The sequence below is a fragment of the Sinocyclocheilus rhinocerous genome, unplaced genomic scaffold (assembly GCF_001515625.1).
Source record: "Sinocyclocheilus rhinocerous isolate Xijiao unplaced genomic scaffold, SAMN03320098_v1.1 scaffold423, whole genome shotgun sequence".
NCBI lineage: Eukaryota > Metazoa > Chordata > Actinopteri > Cypriniformes > Cyprinidae > Sinocyclocheilus > Sinocyclocheilus rhinocerous.
In genome coordinates, this window is record NW_015655573.1 from 424056 (window position 1) to 447653 (window position 23598).

General features: G+C 35.5%; 1 protein-coding gene across 1 annotated transcript in view; it reads left to right on the plus strand.

The window, feature by feature from the left end:
* Positions 1–10818: 10818 nt before the first annotated feature.
* Positions 10819–23598, plus strand: part of LOC107718550 (protein bicaudal D homolog 1-like) — a 16310-nt gene continuing 3530 nt past the window's right edge. The window contains exons 1-3 of the mRNA XM_016525664.1: positions 10819–11319; positions 19778–20251; positions 21298–22419. Coding sequence (XP_016381150.1) covers positions 11095–11319; positions 19778–20251; positions 21298–22419 — 1821 coding nt within the window. The 5' untranslated portion in view covers positions 10819–11094. The remainder of the gene's footprint in view (positions 11320–19777; positions 20252–21297; positions 22420–23598) is intronic.

Consider the following 23598-nt stretch of genomic DNA (forward strand, 5'->3'; position numbering starts at 1 on the left):
CCGTCCCATGCACTGAACGCGCTCTCCTCCACATCACGAGTAGACACGCCCCTTATTGCTGATTGGCTACAAGTTTGTTTTGCGATTCGGCCCGAATCAGTTTTATAAAGTGTTTTTGAAAAATCACTTACTCTGCCTTTAATACACGAGTTTCACAATTTGAGTTGAATTACTGAAATAAATGAACTTTTCCACGACATTCTAATTTATTGAGATGCACCTGTACATACATTTTATATTTAATATATTTCACCATACTTCCATAGTTGATTGATTACATTAAGAATTGATTTTTTTTATTACAAGTTATAAAGTGTTGTTCAAATATTCAAATGGTGCATAATCTAATTAAATATGCACTAATTTGCATAACTTTCCAGAACAGAAATCTGAACACTAGAAAAAGCCAGGTTCAAAATTGTTTGATTTTGTTGACATATTAAAGTTTTTTACAAATGGAATTTTGGATTTCTATTTTTATCACTCCATAAATCAGAAAATACCGTCAGTAGCCAGAGGGGAAAAAATCATGTTATACATGTATACAACGTTATATATATATATATATATATATATATATATATATATATATAAAAAGTTTAGATTTTAAGGAATAAGTTAGAATCTTTAGAATGTTGGAATTTAAATATTAAAATTTTAAATACATTTTTTAAATGTTTAAATTAAATGTAAATTTCTTATTTGAGTGACTATTTGATCAGACTGCCAACAATGAAGACATTTAATGCTAAATTACATGCAACTTAAAATTAAAGATACAGGTGCATCTCAATAAATTAGAATGTCATGGAAAAGTTCATTTATTTCAGTAATTCAACTCAAATTGTGAAACTCGTGTATTAAATAAATTCAATGCACACAGACTGAAGTAGTTTAAGTCTTTGGTTCTTTTAATTGTGATGATTTTGGCTCACATTTAACAAAAACCCACCAATTCACAATCTCAACAAATTAGAATACTTTTATTGAGATGCACCTGTATATATATATATATATTTATATTTATATTTATTTATTATGTTGTAATTTATTTAATATTTCTTATTTGAGTGATTATTTTACCAGACTACCAAAAGTTAAGACCTTTAAATGCAAAATATGAAAATAAAGTTAAAGATTAAAAGATGTTACTGTCTGATTTAAACAGTCAATATTGTTTAATGTGACAACAATAGAAAATGTTTGTTGTTGCATATTGCAAAGTGTCACATACTATTCACTTACTACATATAACAAGTAGTACACAGTACATACTACTGTATGTAGTGTGTGTATTAAGTGGTTTCATTCCAAACACAGCCATGTTCCAGATTTTCTGTCACTCAGGAGAGATTTCTACAGACCTGTGCCCTTTAGCTGCAGACTCACTCACAGTTCAGAGTTATTAGTCACAAACTTAATTTCATCCTGTAAAGCTAAAGGTTTCAAAAGAAGGTCCACAGACCCCTAGGGCCCACGAAAGTACTGCAGGCAGACTGTGGACTAATAAAAACAAATTATTTTTAAAAAGATGTAAAGTGTCTCTAAATTGTTATTAATTACATATGTTTAAAAAATATATTTTTTAAATATAGTAATTAAAAGTACAAAAATAACATAAAAATTATATATATTCTAAAATCTATTAATTTTATTATTTTGATCTATTTATATTAATTTTAAAATATTATAATTCTACTTTTACTAAATAAATTATAATATGGTTACTTTGTTTTATACCTGGACCTCTGGGTGTGTCATGTTGAGGGATCTCAGGTCATAAAAGGTTGACAACCGCTGCAGTAAAGGAATATTGGTGTTGTTAAACTGTGCCATATTGTCGGGATGTAAATTGGCCGTGAGGCTGCGAGTGCGGGAGGGATTGTGTGTTAATTAAATGTGTAATCCATTTGCTGCTTCAGACTGCAGAAATAAAGCTATCTGGCACAACTCCTGCCTCTCAGAGAGACAGATTACAGCAGAGACTCGCGGAGAAAAGGTCGACTGTCAGAGGAGAGAGAGAAAGTGAAGCTGAAAAGAAAAATGTTCACATATTCTTTCAAAAATCAATTTAGTATATAGCATGCTAAGTATGCTTGGAATGACATGGTGCATTATATATACACAATGCCCATGTTAAAGCCAAGCTTAATATAAAACAGTTCTGAGCAAGAATTTTTAATTGTTGTCACATTTAATTCAAACAGTAACATCTTTTTTTTTTTTTTAACTGTGATATTTAATTTTAAGTTGCATTTAATTTAGCATAAATTGTATGTTTTGCATAAATTGCATAAATAATCATTCAAATAAGAAATTTTAATTTAATTAAAAAATATATTTTAATTCCAATATTCTGAAATTTCTATATAAAAAAATGTACATTTTTTTTAATCTTAAATTTTAAGATGCATTTATTTTTGCATTAAATTTCTCGACTTTTGGAAGTCTGATCAAATAATCACTCAAATAAGAAATTTAAATTTAATTTAAAGATTTTAATTTAAAGATTTTAATTCCAATATTCTGAAATTTCTATATAAAAATTTTAAATTTTTAATCTTAAATTTTAAGTTGCATTTATTTTTTGCATTAAATTTCTTGACTTGAAGTCTGATCAAATAATCCCTCAAATAAGAAATTTAAAATTAATACAAAATTAATTCAAATTTGAATATTTAAATTCCAACATTCTAAATATTGTAAATAATTCTCTCTCTTTCTCTCTCTCTCTCTAGTAAGCTTGCAATTTGATTTTGTTCTGATTGAGGTGTGATTTTCGGCCTCCTGAGTCTTTAATTTATGATTATTATAAATATAATGATTTAACATTTTTTCTTTATTTAGAGCTATAAAACTGTTCACATACAGTATCAGAACAGGATTTAATATAAAGGAGTGTCAGACACATTTAAATGGTTCCTGAGACTAATTTACATAAAATACATGCTTCTTTTGATGTCTTAGGCTGCCATCTAGTGTCTCTGGGGGTAAAAGTCTTTCAAGTGCTTCCAGAAATGTGAAACACAGCACAGATAGATAAACAGATCAGTCACGGACGAAAGCGCTCAACGAGATAAAATATAGATGAATGTTTCTCCCTGGAGTCGTCCATGAAGGACTTCTGCAGCCTGTAGTGTATACTGCCTGCATATGTGGCCTTGCTCCTGTGTGTTCCAGAGAAGGACTTGTAGATGTGTGTGGATAAATAGTTTTGCGTTAGTGAATTATTCAGCTCAGGCTCTTCGAGGGTTTGAACTGCTCACTGACTTTCACCCTACTGTACTCTGCTCCTGCAACGTCTGCTAGAGAGGATGGTATATATATATATATATATATACATACTACACACACACACACACACAGAGAGAGAGAGAGAGAGAGACTAAAGTAACAATCTTTTACCATATCTGCATGAAATAAAGTAACTAGTAAAAACTAATAAAAAGTCATATCACAGAAAACAGGATTTATATTTATATTTTATTTAATGTATTATTATATCAGTGTTATTTTAGTATTATTGATATGCTATTATAGTTTTATTAATAATTTACATCAGTTTTTATTTTAATATATTTTTCCATTTCCATTTTTAATAGTAGCTATGTAAATTTGTTGTGTTTTTGTTATTTTCAGTAGCTTGTAGTTTTTTATTAATTTTTGTTTCAGTTTTAGTTAAAATTAGACATTTTGCCTTAGCAACTAGCTGAAATAAAAACATTTTTTATATTTTATTTTATTTCACATAACGAAAATCTTTTTTATGGTTCACCACAAACCATAAACAAACAATATTCTTTCTAAAGTGTCTTATTGGACAAATTAAAAATAATAAAAACAATTGAGGCACACACATTTTACATACATACATATATTTGTTTTTATTTGTCTAATAAGACACTTTTACAGCAACTTTAATAAAAGTGTAATTCTAAACCGACCGCTTGATGTCGCTGTTGTGAAAAGAAGCGTTAGTATGTGTTGCCTAATCAGCTACTGTTCTCACACATCTCTGCACTACAAACTATTAATGAAGAGTGCTTTGCCAAAACATCACTGCTTAATAAAAAAAAAACTTGTCATAATTTAGATAAAATTCTCTTTTAACAAGAAGTTATATTGATTTCTACGCTGTGTTTAGTAACCAATCCCATTCGTGCCAAAAGTGCAAACCCTGTTACATTGCTACAAGTGCCAGTAGATGTTAGAAAATCTATCAATCTAAAATATTTCTAGCTGTTTTTGGTGATTTAGATAGATGTATATTTAAAATGTGAACGTGTGCTCATGATGAGGTACGGTATTTATGACTGAGGAGCTCGGTTTGTTACACAGTAAACCTGCTGCTCCTCCTACGAATGCTTCAATCATATCAACACACACAGACGTCTCACGCTGCTTACTGGTTACAAGCTGGAGAGCTTCAAGCCATTCTGGGATAGTATCCTGAACTTTTGAGACACTGAAGAAGAGTCAAAGAGGGAGCAATGCAATTAGTTGATGTGGAGTTAGAGAAACACGTGGAGACGTCATCCTGTGAGAGCAGGACGTCCACAAACAGCCCAAAATTTCTGTCACACTCTATCGAGGAAATACTGAAAAAGCCTTCATGTTTGACTGTCCGATCTGACAGAACGGACAAGAAACTTAAAACATCTGGATGCACACCGACCAAGATAAAGACGGACGCTCCTAAAATCAGCCGATACACCGGTGTGTCCTTATTATTTCTCTTCTTAGTTTGTTTTTCTTTTTGTCTCTTTCATGTTTTTTTTTTTTTTTATAGGTTTTATAGCTTGTTGTCAGGCTGCTTACTAGTTACAAGCTGGAGAGCTTCAAGCCATTCTGGGATAGTATCCTGAACTTTTGAGACACTGAAGAAGATTCAAAGAGGGAGCAATGCAATTAGTTGATGTGGAGTTAGAGAAACACGTGGAGACGTCATCCTGTGAGAGCAGGACGTCCACAAACAGCCCAAAATTTCTGTCACACTCTATCGAGGAAATACTGAAAAAGCCTTCATGTTTGACTGTCCGATCTGACAGAACGGACAAGAAACTTAAAACATCTGGATGCACACCGACCAAGATAAAGACGGACGCTCCTAAAATCAGCCGATACACCGGTGTGTCCTTATTATTTCTCTTCTTAGTTTGTTTTTCTTTTTGTCTCTTTCATGTTTTTTTTTTTTTTTTATAGGTTTTATAGCTTGTTGACAATCGGGTTAAGAAAAAACATATTATGTCTTATCTTTTTAACCTATTTGAACTTGTTTGAAAATGTTATGCAATCTCTGTAGCTATTATATTTCATATATTATTATTTTAATAATATATATTGACTGTATTTCTGATGGTACAGCTCGTCGGTCCGGTCGCAGACGGGTACGGACCACATTCACCGTGAGCCAGCTGGAGGAGCTGGAGAGAGTTTTTCAGGAAACACACTATCCTGACGTTCACACCAGAGACCGGCTCGCCTGTGGAACGCAGCTGTCTGAGGGAAGAGTACAGGTACTATACGCTGTCTGCTGAAAACACACTACTTCAAGTCTGAATTGAAACTGAATAATCTTGTTTTAGATAACCAGGGCATTAGGAAATGGGCAGTTCCTTGCAACATTAAGATTTTAGCATGCCGGGATGTAAGGAAAAACTGAATAATTCATGTGCTGTAACTAAACACAAACTATTCTTTATTTTAATCACCTATTAGCTTTTTGGATTTGTGATTAATGAATTTATATAAAGGAAGAAAATATAGAAATATTGAGGTGATTAAAATAAAAGAAGCAAATATAAATGTGTTCTCTCTCTCTCTCTCTCTCTCTATATATATATTTATATATATATAACTTTTTAAATATAATATTTTATATTTTTGTGTAATAAAATATAGCAATATTTGTACCTTTATAATACCTTAATATACTATACAATACCTTTATAAATAAATAAATAAATATATGTGTGTGTGTGATTATAAATATAAATATTATTAATATTGCTATTATTATTATATTTATTTATTTATTTATTTTTGCAGTTTAATGAAAGTTTGTGAAGGTTTTATATCATATTTTTGTGTCATGTTTGTTTAGATCTGGTTCCAGAACCGGCGGGCGAAGTGGAGGCGCAGTGAAGCTAAAGCAGCACACAGACCGCTAACAGTGCTGCGAGATACAAAACACCTCCTGACTCCTGTCCTCTATGTTCCCGTAAATACTTTCATTCACCTCCATCACAAACTGTGTGCTGAGATCTTAGAACCAAATGACTGGACTAGTGTTCCCAAAAATACTGTAAAGAAAAAGCAATATGATAGCATATAAATGTTTCATTTTTTTAATTAATTTTTTTTCCAATCTTGATTAGCTGATGAAACTAGATGAAACTAAACACAAATTGCTTTTTTTGAAATTGATTAATTTATATAAAGGTACAAATATTGACAAGTAACAATGTAATCTAATGTAATATAATATAATATAATCAATATTTGTACCTTTATACAATACATATGTGTTTGTGTGTGTGTGTGTGTGTGTGTGTGTGTGTATATATATATATATATATGACCCTGGACCACAAAACCAGTCATAAGGGTCAATTTTTTTAAATAATTAAGCTTTCCATTGATGTATGGTTTGTTAGGATAGGACAATATTTGGCCGAGATACAACTATTTGAAAATCTGGAAAATATCTTCACAGAACATGATCTTTACTTAATATCCTAATGATTTTTGGCATAAAAGAAAAATCAATAATTTTGACCATACAATGTTTTTTTGGCTATTGCTACAAATATACCCCAGCGACTTAAGACTGGTTTTGTGCTCCAGGTTCACATATACATACAATTTAAGCAAGAATTTTGTATTTGCTGCACTTTTTCCGCAAAAAACCAAGCAATTCAGAGCAATATATACAGATGTATTGCTACTTCCATTTCATTGCAGTTTTAAGCAAAATATGAATTTGCAAGTGTCTGAATTTAAATATCCTGTTTCGGATTGGCTGTTTTCAATTGCAGTACCTGAGCTTTCAGCAGAAGTCCTGGCTGCCGGAGTCAGTCTGTCCTCCTATTGGTTCTCCTGAACATGCCACACTTCAACACCATTCATTCTTCTGACCGCATCGCTTTCATGGGCCACTACAAAAGAGACATTTTCAACTTCAGTCTAATGAAGATTGAGGATCGACTCTGGAATAAAAGGACATATCATGTCTTGTATTATATCAATAACAGCTTTTCCGCACTGGTGTATATAAACATGACTGTATCATGTGTTTTATATTTAAGAATTGCCTTATTTTTATTTTAAAACAGAAATCATACGTGAAGTGACGAACGTGTGTCAAGCAATAAATCAATTTCCTTATCCCATCACAATAAAACTCTGATAAAACCACTAAGTAAATAATATCAGTTGTGACACAGCACTCACCGACTGAACTGATGGATTCCCAGAATCATACAAGACAAATGATGAAATATCATTTCCAGTCCTTAGAAGATGACCATGTTTTCATCTTGAGAAAAGAGCAAAAGAGAAAATTCAGGCTCGCAAATGAATCTATGTATTTTCTGACAAATCTATAATTTAATTTCACATCCAGTGGCATGAAATTGTAGCTTATGCATGTGTCTAGGGTTAATTAAACAACCTAGATATGCATTTAACTAATGTTTAGAACAAGTGTTCTATTAAGCGGCATCATGATGTTATTGCCGCCCTCCAAGAGATGAACTTGTAAACTTGAATGGATATGGTGCCATAAATGAATTTTGTTGATGAAATTTCTAATTATCACTGAATTGGTTTATTGGCTCTTAAGCCGTAAAGTTCGGTCTTATCTTAATTTGACTGAGTTCACAGGAAGGTCAGGACGGGTAGAGAGGGCAAACGCAAGGGTGACTGCATGTTGAATGCTGAAGGAAAACAGACGACAGATAAGAGCAAAAATCAAACCCTAGTCTCGAGTTATCCGAGGGCAACAGGGCTGATTCATGAAATAAATGAATGACATGACAACTATTATGTGACAACATGCCCCGGTCTCCTGTATTGTCTGATATTGCACTTTAATTTAACAAACTGTTCTGAAGAATCATTTGGTTTCGTGTAAATATATACATTTTTTTTTTGGTATATCAACTCATTTTTGACACATTAATCCAAAATGTCACAGAACAGTGAACTCCAAAAATGGTCAAATAAACAAAACTTCTTATCGGACTTTGTGATGGATGTCATTTGTGTGTAATCATTTATGACATGCTGATTCAAAGTGACTTTGCACTAAATGGTGAACATGAAAATTTATCTGAGCTAGAACATTTTCTGAATATACAAATTGTACACATGTATTTTTATTATGTGGAATTTGAGGGACTCTGATTGTAAAGATGACATTTATCACAGTAAATCAACAAAGTTATGTCAGAACTAGCTCTTACTATTTATGCCATAGAAAGATATGGTCAAAATAGTCAAGAGACTCGAGAGTAGAAAAAAGGTTCGTTCAAAAGTGATTCTTTGATTCTTTTAAATCACGTGGTCTCTAACATCATGATTTGGTCAATTACGCGATGGCATTGACGAGTTAAGTCGTTTTTAATAAAGGTATTTATTGTCATTTATTGTGTGGCAGTTCACTTTATTTCAGCAATGATTCAGCACATTTAAGTCCCCGGTTCACTCCAAATGCTTCATCGCTTCTTGGCTCATTACGAATCGAACGAGTCCGTTCTTGCTTCAGTGAGTCAGTTGTTCACTCAAAAGATACAGTTCAATTCGTGAACGAATCATTCAGTCTGATTCGTAATCGAATCTTTCATATTGGTTCTTTGAACCGGATCAAACAATACATATATTAGTATTTTATTTTGAGAATCTCCTAAAGTACTTCTTTTTTTTTTTTGTAAATAGAAAAAAATTACTTACAATTTAAAATTTAGTTTGCAGAAGCTGATGTTATGTTAAGGTTTCTCATGGGATGGTGAATAAAATGTAGCATTTATGATTTAATTATTATAATTGCTTGTTATTATAGGCCTATTCATAAAGTCAAATGGAATGGAAAAAGGCCTATCTTTGAACGATTTAAAATGTACATTAAAATGTATTTGGAAACAATATCTAAAAGTAAAAACTCGAAAGCAATGCGAATTATGCAGCTGTTTAATGTGCACAAAGATTTTCTGTGTTTTGTTTCTGTTTGTAAAATTTGCTGGGATCTCCAAAAACAAAAACACTGAAAAGATCTTAATAAAGGTATTTATTGTCATTTATTGTGTGGCAGTTCACTTTGTTTCAGCAATGATTCAGCACATTGAAGTCCTCGGTTCACTCCAAATGCTTCATCGCTTCTTGGCTCATTACGAATCGAACGAGTCCGTTGTTGCTTCAGTGAGTCAGTTGTTCACTCAAAAGATACAGTTCAATTCGTGAACGAATCATTCAGTCTGATTCGTAATCGAATCTTTCATATTGGTTCTTTGAACCGGATCAAACAATTCGTAATTAGTATTTTATTTTGAGAATCTCCTAAAGTACTTTTTTTTGTACAATTTAAAATGTAGTTTGCAGAAGCTGATGTTATGTTAAGGTTTCTCATGGGATGGTGAATAAAATGTAGCATTTATGATTTAATTATTATAATTGCTTGTTATTACAGGCCTATTCATAAAGTCAAATGGAATGGAAAAAGGCCTATCTTTGAACGATTTAAAATGTACATTAAAATGTATTTGGAAACAATATCTAAAAGTAAAAACTCGAAAGCAATGCGAATTATGCAGCTGTTTAATGTGCACAAAGATTTTCTGTGTTTTGTTTCTGTTTGTAAAATTTGCTGGGATCTCCAAAAACAAAAACACTGAAAAGATCCGACTCGAAAGAATGATTCATTTGCGAATCGGTCGTTGAAGTTTAATACATAATGGCGAAAAGAGACTGTTTTATTATTAAAGCGGCTTTGGTTCAACGCCATTTTTATGATAATGTGTTATAATAAAATGCTCACGTTAACAACGGAAAAAATAGTCCCAATAATGGCCCTAGAAATACTGATTCATGTGTTGTGCACCTTCACACACTCGTGTTTATTTTACTGCTTGTGGCCTTACCTTGACATCATTACTCTTTTAAATGCTCAACTTTTCACCTTCGTGTTTATCTGTGTTTACAGCCTCTAAGCAATGAAGTGAAACCCTACTATCTCGCTCTTATCAGCGCGCCCTTCTGACTACGGCAGAAAATCCGGGATTTAATTGGTCAATAGATGGGGATTAATCAATATTTGCCGAGATACGCTAATGTTGGATCAGGGATTTCTGTGGAGCAAAAAACGCAAATATGGCGAACTGTACGTGAGCAAAAATGTGAATGCGTATAATATAATTAATGTGCAGTATTGTTTTGCAAATATTATCAGTATTCAGAGCACTTCTGCCCTCTTGTGGTATTTTTAGCGAATCACTCCTCACACAGACTGAAATATTGTTTAAATCAAACCAAATGACCTATTGTTGATTATAAGTGTATAGCCTATAATAGCTATGACAAATGAGTAAATCATAAATAATGAATAAATGCGAACAAATAAATAATCCTACTGCAAACTCATGAATATTAATGACGCAATGTGACGTTCCCCTACTTGATAGGCTGAAAGGCGCGCATTAATATGCGGGCGCTGACGATCTCACTGCTTATGAATATTAATTAGGAAGGTTACTAAGCAACGGCGGCGCTACTTAATTCATATGTATGAGCACGGTCTTCGGGAAGGGCTGCAGCAAGATGCGCTGACGTCACAGCAGGAGGAGAGCCGAAGTGAGTTGGGCCACATTTCTCCATCCTAGTGATGATGGCGTCCCAACACCCATGATCAAGCATAAAAAGAAGAGGAAGAAAGAAAGAAAGCGAGGCCCTTTTCAGCTCGAAATGAGTTCGGACTTCAATTCATTCGTCTTTTGTTGTTAATATGTCTGGATCATTCACTTTGTATTGGAGGTTCGGGTAAGGTGCAGGTGCCTCCATCCATCCGTCCATCCAGCGCAGTGGAGGGGACGGGCCGGGCCGATGGCTGCTGGGGGAGGTGGAGGAGGATGCGGGGAGCCGGTGGATCATTACCGGGCGGAGGTGGCGCGGCTGACGCGCGAGCTCGCGGAGGCGAACCGGGAGAAGGTCCGGGCGGCGGAGTGCGGGCTGGTGGTCCTGGAGGAGAACCAGACCCTCAAGCAGCAGTATGCGGAGCTCGAGGCCGATCAGGAGACCCTCAGACAGGAGCTGGAGCAGCTGCAGGAGGTACAGGTCATTCTCCTCTTATAATCACTGACGCTCCTTTTGAAACAAAGGCCTATTGTGGTTTTATGTTATAGGACAGAATAGAATTAAATGGAAAACAACTGAAAACAACAAAGTAGAATAAGAGAGTTGCCAAAAATCTGGTCATGTCTTGTTATTATGGAATAGAATATTGCCAAGAAATATGTTTCGTTATGTTATGTTATGGAAAAAAAATAGAAAACAATAGAATTTAATGTTGGCAAAAATCTGGTCATGTCCTGTCATGTTATGGTATAGATCATTGCCAAGATATGTTATAATATGATGTGTTATGGGAAATAATAGAATACAATAGAATAGACCATTGCAAAAAAAAATCTGGTTATCAAAAAGAGTAGAATACAATAGACTATTGCAAAAATCTGTTCATATCATGTTATGTTTGGATTAGAATATTGACAGCATTTATATTATGTTGCGTTGTTCAGGTGTGTTTAATTGGGGTTGGAGCTAAACTCTGCAGGACACCGGCCCTCCAGGACCGAGTTTGGGCAGCCCTGCTCCAAGACCTGAAATTGGTGTGTCAGAGAAAGGAGACATGCAAAATGTGCAGTGTTGGGGTGCCTCCAGGACCAGGGTTGGGAACCACTGTCTTAGAAGATAGTGTAAGTCTGCCTGTGATGCCTGTAAAATAAAATGTAGTTTTTTTTTTATTTATTGTCATTAATGAACATTGCTCATATAAGTTCCTGTAATATGCATTTTATTGGTAATTATCTGTATTTCCCGGTGTATGCAATAGTAATGGTAATCTGAGACATACCAGATGATGAAGGCATCTGCTGATATATTATTCATAAATGTCTATTTCTGAGCAAAAATCTGTTCATATCATGTTATGTTTGGATTAGAATATTGACAGCATTTATATTATGTTGCGTTATGCTTTTGAAAATAATAATAAAGTATAGAATATTGTTAAAAAAAAATCTGGTTATGTTATTGAATAGAGTAGACTTTTGCAAAGACTGTTCATGTCATGTTATGTTTTGGATAGAATATTGTCAACATGTATGTTATATTATTTTGTGTTATGTTATTGAAAAGAATAAAAAAACAATATAGAATAGAATATTGTCAAAACTCCAGTAATGTTATTATTGAAAAAGAGTAGAATAAATTAGACTATTGCAAATAAATAAATACATTAATAAAAATAACTAAATTAAATAAAAATAAAAATCTGTTCATGTCATGTTGTGTTTCGGAAAAGAATATTGACAACATATTATGTTATTGAAAAGTAAATAATAGAATATTAGAATGGAATAGAACAATAGAATAGAATATTGTCAAAAATAAAAAAGATAGATTGACATCCAATATGTGTGCAGAAAACAGTAAAAAGAATTGTAGAATAGAATAGAACAAAACAGATTATAGTAGAAGAAACATTGCTAGTCACAAAAATTAGATTTTTTTTCCCATGTCTACTATTTTAACTACATGAAACTTAAAAAGGCAAAGCAAGTGTAATTGATGTCCTGTAAATCATACACACTAGAGACTGTGCTATACTGAAATGAAACAACTTTTTTATTATTATATTGAAAAAAAAAAGTATAGATTTGTTTTTTGTTTTTGCAAAAGCATGTTTCCCAGAGTCCTTTCTGTTTCCTTGGCAAACCCACAACCCGGTGATTTCAGAAGTTTCCAGGAGCCTCATGTGAACTTCCCAAGAATTCCCATTACAAACGGCCATTCATACTGCTGTTAGTGCACAACGGAGTATTCCCTTCATAGTGAGCAGGAGTTCGTTCAAAAACTGCTTTATAGTTGTTTACTTGCATTCTACTGAGCATATGAATCATTCAGAGCGAATCTCAAAATCACGTTTCCCACAGTCTTTCATAATGAACAAGAAGAGCTGACAGTTTATTGGCTGATGCCGGTTTACATCCATTTGCAATATTGGCAGAATATAGCAGTGTCTGTTGTGGCTTGTAAGCTGCCAATCAAACACGTCAACAGTTGTTCCTTTAATATCACAAATACAAGCGAAACACACTCAGATGTCATCTTGTCTGGTGTTACGTCTTTGATATACAGCCAGTCCTCAGTATGGCTTGTGAGAGCATTTTTTACTCCGACTGAGAGTCTTCTGAAGGCTTTGAGGATTGAATCTGGTTTAGAGCGATAACACCTAGGGATATTTGAGGTTGTGCTTTATTCAAGTGGAAAAAAGGAGAGTTTGAGAAATATTGGGTTCTTGTGATGCATTTGAATGTTTTTGGAGGATTATATACATAATTTGATTGCTGTAATGGCTTATTATTAGGGTCATTTACACATTAACTGTAAAATGTTTACCTATTCGCTGTTGATGAGATGTTTGGACTCATAGAACTGCATTTGCTAATTGCTGATTGGTGGTAATATGCTTTAAGAGCATGCTGAAGTGGTTTCCAGATGAGAAAATCACTCATTTCTAAACTGGGGTTGGTGTTTCCGGCGGTGCATCATGTGTGGCTGGTAATGTACGTCAGATGAAAAATGCAGAGGTGCATTAGTTCAGAGCTAAAAGCATCAGTCGGTGGAGAAGCATGTGTCATATGTAGAGATGCTTTAATGCAGCTCAAGTGTGAATGTGTGCAGATTTTCCTCGCGTGGACGAGATTTTAGAATATGTATCCAAAATAACCATGGGCAAACCATGATATGAAGTGATGAAACAATAGATATAGTGTTGAATGAAGACAAAAAGGCGCTTTGTTTTGAAATTATCCAGTGACGGATCTCTTCATGCCATGTTCCTGAAGTGCTCGGGCCAGAGCTTGGAGACATTGAGTTATGAATTATGGATAGGACAGATCCAGGCACTTAGGGGCACACATGTGAACATCAGGTTGTATAATATGCACAGAGAAACATTTGCTGCATAATTCACGTGATGAGTGATGTCATGCACTTGACTTCATTAAAAAAAGTACCTGGGTGAATCTTGCACATCCAGGTCACATTTAACACTAAAATCATGAGTAAAGACAATGTTAAATTAATTTGCATAAAGAAAACAAAGCATATTTTAGGGCCAAGGAGATTTTTTTTTTTGCAAGATTTAAATTTTACATTATTTTCATGCAATCACATATATTTTGTAAATTGTCTTTATTTTTAAAGATGTCATTACTTTAATTCAATTTAAATAATTTAAGCAATATATCAATCTATTATATATTAAAATATAATCTATAAAATATATTTACATACATTTTTATATTTTTATATAATTAAATATATAATTTATATATTAAATTTTCTTTGCAATTTAAATTTAACATTATCTTCATTAGAATCACATTTAAACTCTCCAAATGTGCCCAGTCATTTTACATGTAAGTTTATTTTTTATTTTTTATAGTTTTTAATTCTGTTTATGCTCAAAGGTGTCATTATTGTAATACAGTGTAAATAATTTAAACAATATATTTAAATATCTTTGCCAATCTTTATTATTTAATAAAAATGAAATCTATTTTTTATGTATATTTAATATTAGTTAAATATGCTTATAATTCATGAAAAGCTCACAGTATGAAAATATGCTTCACTTCCTTTCATCAATATAGTTAATTTAGTCTTTTTTTTTTTCTTCTTTTAATTTTGTGATGAATTTTAACTTGGACAAGTTGGTAAGTTTTTGTTAAGCATAACTGCTTATTTTATTGGCTCTCGCTGATTCAAATATGATATGTTAACTGTTGTTGATCATATACAGAAATTCAAATATATACAGTATACAGGATCACTTTCACAAATTCAGCCAATGGCAAAGCTGTCAGTAGCTGATAAATGCTGATTATTTTGTATCATACAACAAAAAAACACCATGCCAGACATGGAGGCATCGTTTCCACCAGCTCTGTCTGACAAACACCGAGCAATATGCATCTAAGAGTCATCATGTTTCTGTTGCAGATCTAATTCCTGTACAGAAATAAACTGACTTTGAGCTGCTTTGGAGCTCTGCTGCAGAGTGGGTCGCATATAAAGGTTCACTGCGGCCCACGGGCCTTCATATCGATCTGAGTGTCTGTGTGGAGCTCTCTACAGAAAATTATAAGGCTCAGCTTACCGCCTGCCTCTCACAGCGCCAGCAGACATCTGAAAAACCCACTGACACTGTTCAAACTAGACAGACAGACAGACAGATAGATAGATGGGATCATGGGACATGTGCGCTGCGCTGAATGTGGAGAGAGAGACAGACAGATGGAGGGAGAGAGGGAGGGCTGCTGTGCTTCAGCTTTGTCTGTGCGAAGAAAGAGAATCTCCTGGGTGATTTTCAGTCTGTGTGTGTGTGTGTGTTTGGTTTCATGCACTCAGCTGGAGAGATCTGTCGAAGTTCACTTTACTTGAAACAATTCAAACAAAAATTAGAGTAAGTATGATGTTTTTTTGACGGCCGATGCTGATTTCTTAAGCCGGGCATACACTGTGCGATTTCCGCAACGTTTTTGTTAAATACCAACTCTCACAAGTAAATCGCATGCGAGGTCAAGCAAAAGCTCAGGATTTATGTGCTCACACTATACGGTCCATTCGTCGAGATGCAACTTGACTGCTCACATTATGTGCGAAATAAACACGTGGAACCCCCCAAACCCGGAACTGTGTAGCCTCCATCGCTTCCGTCCAAACCACATGCCATGTCGCCATGGTTAAACGGCGACAGCAAACTCTCCCTGCGTTCCATTCGGAAGGGCTCATCCCTATGCCCTAATCCCTTCAAAGGGTTTACCCTCCGGAGTGAGAGCTTCGAAGGGTTGAAGGGTGTAGGGGACCAAACAACTGTTTCTTGAAGTGCCCTTCTGCGTCATCATCTCGTGCCCACATGGAGGTGCCGTCATCATGCAAAGAATCTGCGCAAAGGATCATGGGAGCCCGAAGTGTCCATCAGTTGTACCCTTCGAAATCCTTAATTCCGAAGAGCCCTTTGAAGTGGCCAGTTTTGAGCACTTCGGTTTGGAACGACCCTTCAATATGGCGGCCATGATTGTTTTCACTCCGAAGTGCCCTTCAGAGGGCGATATATCCCGTTTGGAACGCACCGAATGAAGAGAGAGAACTGCATGAGCGCTGTGTGTGCAGGCGCTGCCGTTCTCAGTGTCGTCAAAATAAAAGTCCCGCCTCGAACACATCGGCCAAACAGAAAAACTTGTCGCCCGATGCCGATATTTGAAAAATGACAAATATCGGCCGATATATCGTTGACCGCTAGATGAGATGCGTAAGAAATTAATCCTACACACAAGAGCGTTTTAAGGACAAAAACCTGATGGATGTCTTGAAATACGTCATCTGAGCAATGTCTTGATTCGAAAATAATGCCCATGGTGGTGATGCAGCCACGACGCAAAGCATTATTTTCTAATAATTCAACGGCCCATCATCAATTATTCCTTATTTAATTAATAGTTTCACATTGTTAACGATAACAGCACTGGTATAGTGTGTCCTCACTTTCAGTGAGTACATCTGAAAGCTTTTTAAAGAAATCCAGTCAAAGAAGCACAGACATGATCGTCACGATTTCGATGCTTGAGTATGGTATATCAGTATGAAATATTATTGCACATAGAAATATTATCAACAGACTGTTGTTGGCAGAAGAGAATCTTACATCAGAATATGTAAAGAATAACTGGATGACATTCATTTTTTTATAAAGAAAGATGAACATGATATTGTGCTTGATTAGACCTGATGGCTGTGATGTAATGCATGTTATTATCGAACAAATGCTTTTGGTAAGAGCCAAAGCTGGTCTTGGATCAGCCAAAACGTTCAACCTTTCAACCCTGTAAAGATTACTGACCCGCTGCCATGATAAAATCGTTGCCATGATCAACAACCATCTATTTAATTTGTGATTATGCCACATCACAAGGTCTTAATCAAGTTACTGATTTGTGGGATGAATAAAGCGTGATAAGAGTCCTGTGATAAAGGCCCAGTGTGTCACTCATTATATCACATGATGGAAGAGTCACACCATGTTACTGAATTGACTAAATATAGTCTCACGAGACACCTGAGGACGTCACAGAAATGCCCGCTCGACATAGTCTATATTTTGTCTTCTGTGTCCTTGTCCCAATCACATATGGTGAGTCTTCCCATAATTCACTGCTGCAAAGCATTTAACATCACAGCTATACGGTTAGAGTCATTTCTAACTAGATTTTTAATTAATTAGTGTGGTGTTTATCTGTATAAAACAGGTTGCCATGATGCAAGGATGTTATGAATGGTTGCCAGGGTGTTGTTATTTGGTTGCTAAGCTGTTCTGGATGGTTGCTAGGGTGTTCACTACCTCCTCAGATATGATTTTCTGGTAACACTTTACAAAAAGGTTTACAAAAACTACATTAGTTAACATGAAATAATATTTTCCTAATCTTAATGTAAATTTAAACAATTACTAAGACATTTTAAGTATAGTATCATTGATAGACTTTGTGTGTTAATATTGGGCATTTTATTTTACTTTTACATTTTGAATTATATATATTTTTTTAATTTTCATTTAAAAGTTGTGTGTGTAAATGTCCTTGTGTGTTTTTGTCATTTTTATTAGTTTTTTTTTTAAGTTATAGTTTTATTAAGTTTAGTTTTTTTTATTTTAATTGATTTTATTTAATTTAAATGTATTATTCTCTTTTATTTTATTTTAATGTATTTTTTATTTTATGTCAGTTAATTTTTTGTTTGTTTTTTGAAGAAAGTAAATTTGTTTATGGTTTTAGTTTTCGTTTTAGCTAATGATAATAACTAATCTGTTAACATTAATTAATGCACTATGAACTAACATGAACAAACAATGAACAATTCTATTTTTATTTTAAGTATTTTAAAGTATTTTTATTGTTATTATTAAATGTTAACAAAAATTAATACATTAATTATATAATGATATAATAAAATATATTGCTGATTGTTAGTTCATGTTATTTCAGCTAATACATTAACTAATGAGACCTTGTAAATTGTTGCAGATTTTCTTGATAAAACTGTATAATATTGTCATTATTTTTATTATTAAGCTAGTTTTGACCTTTATTTTCTTAAATAACTAGCTTAACTTTACAACCTTCGCCACATCCTGGAATTATCGTCACACTATGTTGTCCAATAATAAGAGATTTGCATGGTTTTCATAGATCCTCTCAAGGGAAAATTTGGTCTCAAAGTTAGTAATACCTAGAGTTAGATGTTGGTTAAAATGGTTTGAGCAATAGTAATAGTGATTCTTGATTTAACAAAGCCAACTAACTACTTCAAGAGTTCAACCACAACTCTGATCTCATCAGAGTGTAAAAAGCATAGAGTTTCCCAGCACAGCAGGACTGACTGACCAGGGAGAGTTTGATTAAATTTCCAGCTAATGGAAAACCCCAGTGGCGTCTGTTTAAAAGGCTCCATCGCTCTCCATCCATGCAGGGAGAACATACTTCCCTCTGAGCGCATAATAAGCCTCATTCGGCTCTCTCTCCATTAAAGTGAGCGACTGTGACGCTCTCTCACACAGTAAACTGGACATTCAGCAAATGCTACGGTCATTCTGCCTCCTATCATGCTATTGAACGCTGTTATCAGTTCTGTCCCATGATGCACTGTCCATAAGTCTGTTATTTCTTCTGTCATCCCTCATACCTGAAGCGTTGAGCTCCTCTACACCTCCTAATTGATTTTTCACACTATCTCTCGGCTGAGCGCTGCATTGATTTTCTCAGTGTCTTATGCGAGATCACTGTTGTCATGTATTCCTCTCACACCTTCCAGATTATGAACGATATTGCCTGAACTTCACCTCGTATTGTGAGGTCACCAAATCAGTGTCTCCTGCAGTTTACAGCTTTGCTTTTGAACTAATACAATTTTAATATTAGATAGAAAAACACACAGACATCAACAAAACACCAGGGTTATTATAGTTATTTAAACTAAAGCTAAAATTAAAACCATAAAATCATTATGTACAATTATTATTATTTATTAAAACATTAGAAAACATTTTTGTTACTTGAAATCAAATAAACATTAATTAAATGTAATTGAACAAACTATAGGCTACAATTTCAATTTGTTTATTGTGCAAATATCTTCTGACCAATTAATTACTATAAATTTAATTTATATTTATACATATTTATAAACCTAATAAGTACTGTATGTATATTTTTATTTTATATTAAACATATTTTTTAATTGATATTTAAATAACTTCTGACCATTAAGTCACAGATGGCATAAATACACTCAATTATATTACTTTAAATGTTAAAATATATTCTCAAAACTAGGCGTAAAACCAAGACATTTAAGCATCATATATTTGTTTGTGGCAGGTTTCTTAGAAACAGTCTCAGATATTTCCAGAATCAAAACAAATGGTTATTCTCTGTTCTTTCAGGTGGAGTATGAAGGCTTGAAGCATGAAATCAAAGTTCTGGAGGAGGAAACAGCCTTGCTTAACAGCCAATTAGAAGATGCACTGTGCCTGAAGGACATCTCCGAGAGCCAATTGGAAGAGGCTTTGGATTCTCTGAAAAGCGAGCGAGAACAGAAGAACACTTTGCGCAAGGAATTAGCACATCATCTAACTGTGTGTGACGGGGGTTTCAGCGCAGGCTGTGCCCATCTGATTGCCCTGACCTCAGCGCCACCTAGTGGCAGTGCCACCCCAACAGCCGCTACATCGCCCAGCAGCGAGGACGGTGGCAAGTGCAATGGGCATCTGCTTCAGGGTGCAACGGGTTCAGTTTTCAGCCGAATGAATGGAGACTTCAGGCCATTGGGTTTGAGAAAGATTGAAATTTTGACCCCTGACCTCTTTAGTGAGCTCAGTGGCCCTGAAATCTTGAAACTAAGACAACAGCTTCAGCAGGTGAGTATGAAGGGGCAGAGCTTATGCTAGCTACACCCATATAATGAATATATAAACATTTCTATCAGTATGCATTCATTTTTATACAGCAAAGCTTTATGTTGCCGGCCCCGAGGGTATAATAAATTTACCCCTTTAATATTTCTTTTATATATCTTTGGGTTGTTTTTTCTCTTAATTCCCATATTTTTAAGCTTTTTAAACTTATCTTTCATGCTCAAGATCCTACATAGTGAGAAACGACTGCTGCATTGGTTTAGGCGTTGTTCTGTTTACAACTGGATGCTGCAGTGTCGTGGGATGAAATATGAGACCACCATACACACTAATGGGCCATGCTACTGGCTTATTTATATCCTTCCTCTCACAAGAGATCACTGTTCCTAGTGCAAGTTAATTTGAGTCATATACATATGAACTTTGCATCCATGTTAAACAATGAAATCGCCGTTCATGTGTGACCTGCTTTTAAATTAATTCTAGGAGAAACAAATGAGACAGGGTTGATTAAAATAAGCATATCTACATTAAGTCTCCTGAGCAATAAAATGCTCCTTTGCATGCATTAGTTTAAGCCAAGACACTACAGGCAAAACCATTCGGCTATTTTGTCTTATTTCCGACTAGTGCAAGAAAATATTCAAAATACACATTTAAGTGTTTGTTTTATTACATATTTTATTTATCTATTTGCAGTTGTAGATTTCAATTACAATGAAAAACTAACGGTAATATGTCAAACAAATGAAACAAGCGTTTTGAACCTGGCTTCATCCAATGGCTTCATTTAAACATAACCTTTCAGAAAACTTGTACTACAAAACAATTGTCTTAATCTACTGTGATTAATCACTTGAGGACAGTATGGTGATATCTGTTGGTTAAATAAGCAAGACCTTGCTGGTTGACCAGTCTCACCAGCTAGATTTCACTGATGTTTTGTATGGTTATGATGGTTTATCATCTACACCAGCATCAGGACTAACCTGCATACACCAGCCCGACTTGCATGTAAACTCATTAGATGGCTTGTTTATGTGCTGCAGGTGGAACGTGAAAAAGCGTCTTTGCTCAACAGCTTGCAGGAATCACAGGCTTTGCTCCGTCACACACAGGGGGCGCTGACGGAGCAGCACAAGAAGGCCAATCACTTGGGCGAGCGATTCCGGAAACTCCGCCGCCAGCACAGCAGTAAGGAAAACAAGGAGGAAGAGGAGGACGAAGAAGAGGAGGCAACATGCGTCCCTGGTGGCCAGGAGGGGCCGAGTCTGGAATTGCTGCAATGTAAATACAGGGTGGCTGTGACGGAGGTGGTAGGGCTGAAGGCGGAGCTTAAAGAGGTGAAGGATAGATATAATGAGTACGTGGAGGCAAGAGCTTGGGTGGAGGAGCAGGGCAAGGTGCAGCTGCGAGTGCTGGAGACACAAGTGGCACAGCTGGAGCGCAGCTGCAGGGAAAGCCGGGAGAAGGCGGTGAATCTGGAACGTGAGCTGCGGGCAGCCAATAACACGGGCTTGGAGACACAGAGAATCCTGGGAACCGCCCAAGAAGAGTTGGCGACATTCAGCGAGGAATTAGCGCAACTTTACCACCACGTCTGCCTGTGCAACAATGAGACACCCAACCGTGTTACGCTGGACTATTACCGGCAGGGCCGGACCCCGACGCGCATTTCCACCACTGGCCACAAGGGGCAGGACGACTACCGTGTGCTGTTGACCCCACGGCTCGCACGCCGTTTAGCGGCGATTAACGCTGCAACGTCCACCGAGTCTCGTAGCCCGTCGAACTCACCATCCAAAGAACCTCTCCCTGCTGAGCAGAGCCCGGTCCGTACACCACTGGGTTCACCCGTCGTTAGTGCCTCTTCCTCGTCTTCATCATCATCTCCAGCACCCGAGTCAGCCACTGGTTCCGACCTCCGCCGTGAACCCACCAACATCCACCACCTCAACGCCATCATCCGTGACCAGATCAAGCACTTGCAGAAGGCAGTGGACCACTCACTCCAGCTGTCCTGCCAGAGAGCGGCCGCCAGTGAACTTGCCCCACTGATGGACAAGGACAAGGAGGCCTGCATGGAGGAGATTCTCAAGCTCAAGTCCCTCCTGAGCACAAAGAGGGAGCAGATTGCAACCTTGCGCCTTGTGCTCAAAGCCAACAAGCAGGTAGGCTAATCAGTTCTATTTATTACCCTGCATCCTATTGATTGCAATGAGGCCTGAGAGTATTGAACCATGGGAGTCTTTACATTGACTGAGACCCTGACTTCTCATTAAAGTTACTCTGTAGCTTCTACGTTTCTTAGTAAAAAATATTATGTTTCTGCATGGGTTGCTATCTTTTGCCTACAGTAGTCCTGAGTACCAAGATTATTAACCATCGGCATTAAGCCTGGTCCACTTTGCATCTTATTCTGAGGTCTCATTTCTTGGTAAAACTGTTACGTTTCCACATGAGTTGCCATCTTTAACCTACCACAGTCTTACGTACCAAGAGTTTAAACTATCTACATAAAGTCTAGTCCACATTGCAACTTATTCCAGCCATCTTATTCAGACCACTCATTAATGTTGCTCTGTAGCTTTTACATTTCTTGGTAGAACTGTTAAGTTTCTGTATAGGTCGCCATCTTTCGCCTACGGTAGTCCTTAGTACCAAGATTATTAACCATCAGCATTAAGCCTGGTCCACTTTGTAACGTATTCTCACATCTCATTTCTTGGCAAATCTGTTATGCTTCCACATTAATTGCTATTTTCACCTACAGTAGTCTTGCATACCAAGATTTTTAACTATCGACATAAAGTTTAGTCTACTTTGCAACTAATTCCAGTCAACTTATTCTGATGTCTCATTAACATTGATTGATAGTTTCGTTTAGTTTTCGTTTCAAGATTTTAACCATCGGCATTAGGTCTGGTCCACTTTATGACTTATTCTGACATCTCATTAACATTGCTCTGTAGCTTCTGCATTTCTTGGTAAAACTTGTTAAATTTTGTTATATTTTGCATATAAACTTGTTATATTTTGCATACAGTAGTCTTGCAAACCAAGATTTTTAACTATCGGTATTAAGTCTGGTCCACTTTGCAACTTATTCCAGCTAACTTATTCTGACATCTCATTAACGTAGCTTCTACATTACGTTTTCACATGAGTTGCAAACTTTAGCTTACAGTAGTCTTGCATATAAAGATTTTTAACTATAAGTTCAAGTCTAGTCCACTTTGCAAATTATTCTAGCCAAGAAATTTCCTCTTAGACAATAGACCGTCTGACTGTTAAATGACCAACCACAATTTGTTTTTAAGGATGCCCCCCCCCCCCCAACCCTCTAAATT